We start from the raw sequence: 2,220 nt of genomic DNA on the forward strand, positions 1-2,220 counted from the left end.
CAACAACGAACCATTTCTCCATCAGATTATGACGTTCAATGAAAAGTGGATTTTATACAACAACCAGCAATGAAGCAGCTCCAAAGCACTTCCCAAAGCCAAACTTGCACCAAAAAAAGGTCATGGTCATTGATTGGTGGTTTGCTGCTGGTCTGATCCACTACAGCTTTCTGAACTCTGGTGAAACCATTACATCTGAGAAGTATGCTCAGCAATTTGATGAGATGCACTGAAAATTGCAATGCCTGCAGCTGGCATTGGTCAGCAGAAAGGGCCCAATTCTTCTCCATGACAACGCCTGACCACACATTGCACAACCAAGGCTTCAAAAGTTGAACAAATTGGGCTACGAAGTTTTGCCTCATCTGCCATATTCACCTGATCTCTCGCCAACCATAACCTCTTCAACCATCTCAACAACGTTTTTCAGGGAAAATGCTTCCACAACCAGCAGGATGCAGAAAGTGCTTTCTAAGAATTCATTGAATCCCAAAGCACAGATTTTTATGCTACAGAAATAAACAAACTTATTTCTCACTGGCAAAAATGTATTGATTGTAATGGTTCCTATTTTGATTAATAAAGATGCATTTGAGCCTAGTTATAATGATTTAAAACTCACAGCTGAAACTGCAATTACTTTTGCACCAACCTAATACATGCTTATACTATAGTTGCAATGACACTGTTGAATCTTTATATATTGGGAGGGTAAACTGTTCCATAAAACTGAAATACTCACAGACTTTACTTAGGGAGAACAGAATAAGTGAGAGAGAGTAAATTTAATGTTGACTTCCAATATTGAATATTCTTAATAATTTCCTGGTCACTAATTAAGTATACTTTTGAAGGAAGTAAAGACATTAAAAAACTGTATAAAATAGGTTACCTGCATATGGAACAGAACTTTTTTGTTTTTTTCTATTTCTGAAGCTTGTGATTGTTGTTGCTTTGCAACTTGCTCTACAGCATCTGTTAATGAAGATGTGTCTTGGTTACCTATAACTAGACAAAAGAATAAAGTACATAATAAAAATTAAAATGCAGATATTTTAAGAAAGTTATATTTCATTAGTCAAAATCATGAAAATGTGATGCTTTTATTCTCATAAATAAACTAAATTTAGGATTGGTAATTTTCCCTTTCTGATTATAAACAAAACAAAAATCAAAGTCAATAATAATAGGCAATTCAAAGTTGCTTATTGCAATGTTATACCTGTTCCTTTAATGTATAAATATTTTGATTGTTCTGATTTTTTTCCCAGACCAGTTGCACATATACTATAATTACAGTGCTACCATAACAACTCTAGAGTAATTATAGTTGATGAATTTTCATTATAGGCTTGTATTTTCAGGCTGTTATACACATACCACTGTATATGTTTCTTCCTAGAAAAATTTAACTGCTTCCCTCTATTCTAATTTGCTATCAATTTTAACATAACCTATCATGATACTTTTTTATTATTGCTGATCTTTTAATTATTTCTTTCTGAGATTGCTTTATTACCTTCTTTGGGAAGTCCCTGAGTCTTCCTTGCTATGTTGTCTGACATTCTCCACGTCTGTAAACTCCTCTTTGCTCCTTTTTTATTTACCTTCTTTACTCTTACACAATAATCTATATTGATAATATTTCACTTTTGTTTTTTCCTGTCATGTTCTGGTGATCCTGAAAGTTAAATTAATTGTCAAACATATCAATGGGAATCTTGGTTCTCCTGCTTTTCAGCTGTTATGACCTCGAGTAAGTTTCCTAATTCCTTTGATCTTCAGTGTTCTCATCTGTAAAACATCATAGGGCTGTTGTAAGTAACGTATGTAACATGCTTAGCACAGTACCTGATATATACTGAGTAATTATTATGGATTAGTAGCAAGTACCTCTGGTACTACGATGAAATAGATTCTGAAACTAGAATCAGAATCTGGGAGAAACAGTGGCAAGAATGATTAGCAACTTCTGCCATGAGTATGGAATGTAGGGAATACAGCACTCCTATGCAGTGTTGTTTTGGCCAGGGTAACCCCTAGCAGGTTTACAATCATATTTTAGTCTATTCTCTATTTAAGAGTAACTGATGAGATGAAGGAGTATTTTTCTCCTTAAATCACTAAATAAATATCTTTCCTAAAGATTACTTAAATACAAAGTGCTCATGTACTAGTTACATATATTCTCTAAAAACAAAACTGAAAGGATTGAAACCT

At 33.7% G+C, this 2,220-nt stretch overlaps 1 protein-coding gene across 1 annotated transcript in view; it reads right to left on the reverse strand.

Annotated features, from left to right (window-relative positions):
• The window catches only part of CCDC122 (coiled-coil domain containing 122), a 42,683-nt gene extending 41,118 nt beyond the window's left edge, over positions 1-1,565 (reverse strand). The window contains exons 1-2 of the mRNA XM_012648261.1: positions 1,520-1,565; positions 847-1,002 (exon numbers count right to left, since the gene is read on the reverse strand). Of these exons, the coding sequence (XP_012503715.1) occupies positions 847-1,002; positions 1,520-1,565 (202 nt within the window). The remainder of the gene's footprint in view (positions 1-846; positions 1,003-1,519) is intronic.
• Positions 1,566-2,220: the final 655 nt, after the last annotated feature.

This window comes from Propithecus coquereli, unplaced genomic scaffold (genome assembly GCF_000956105.1).
Source record: "Propithecus coquereli isolate 6110/MARCELLA unplaced genomic scaffold, Pcoq_1.0 Scaffold11, whole genome shotgun sequence".
In the NCBI taxonomy this organism is placed as follows: Eukaryota; Metazoa; Chordata; class Mammalia; order Primates; family Indriidae; genus Propithecus; species Propithecus coquereli.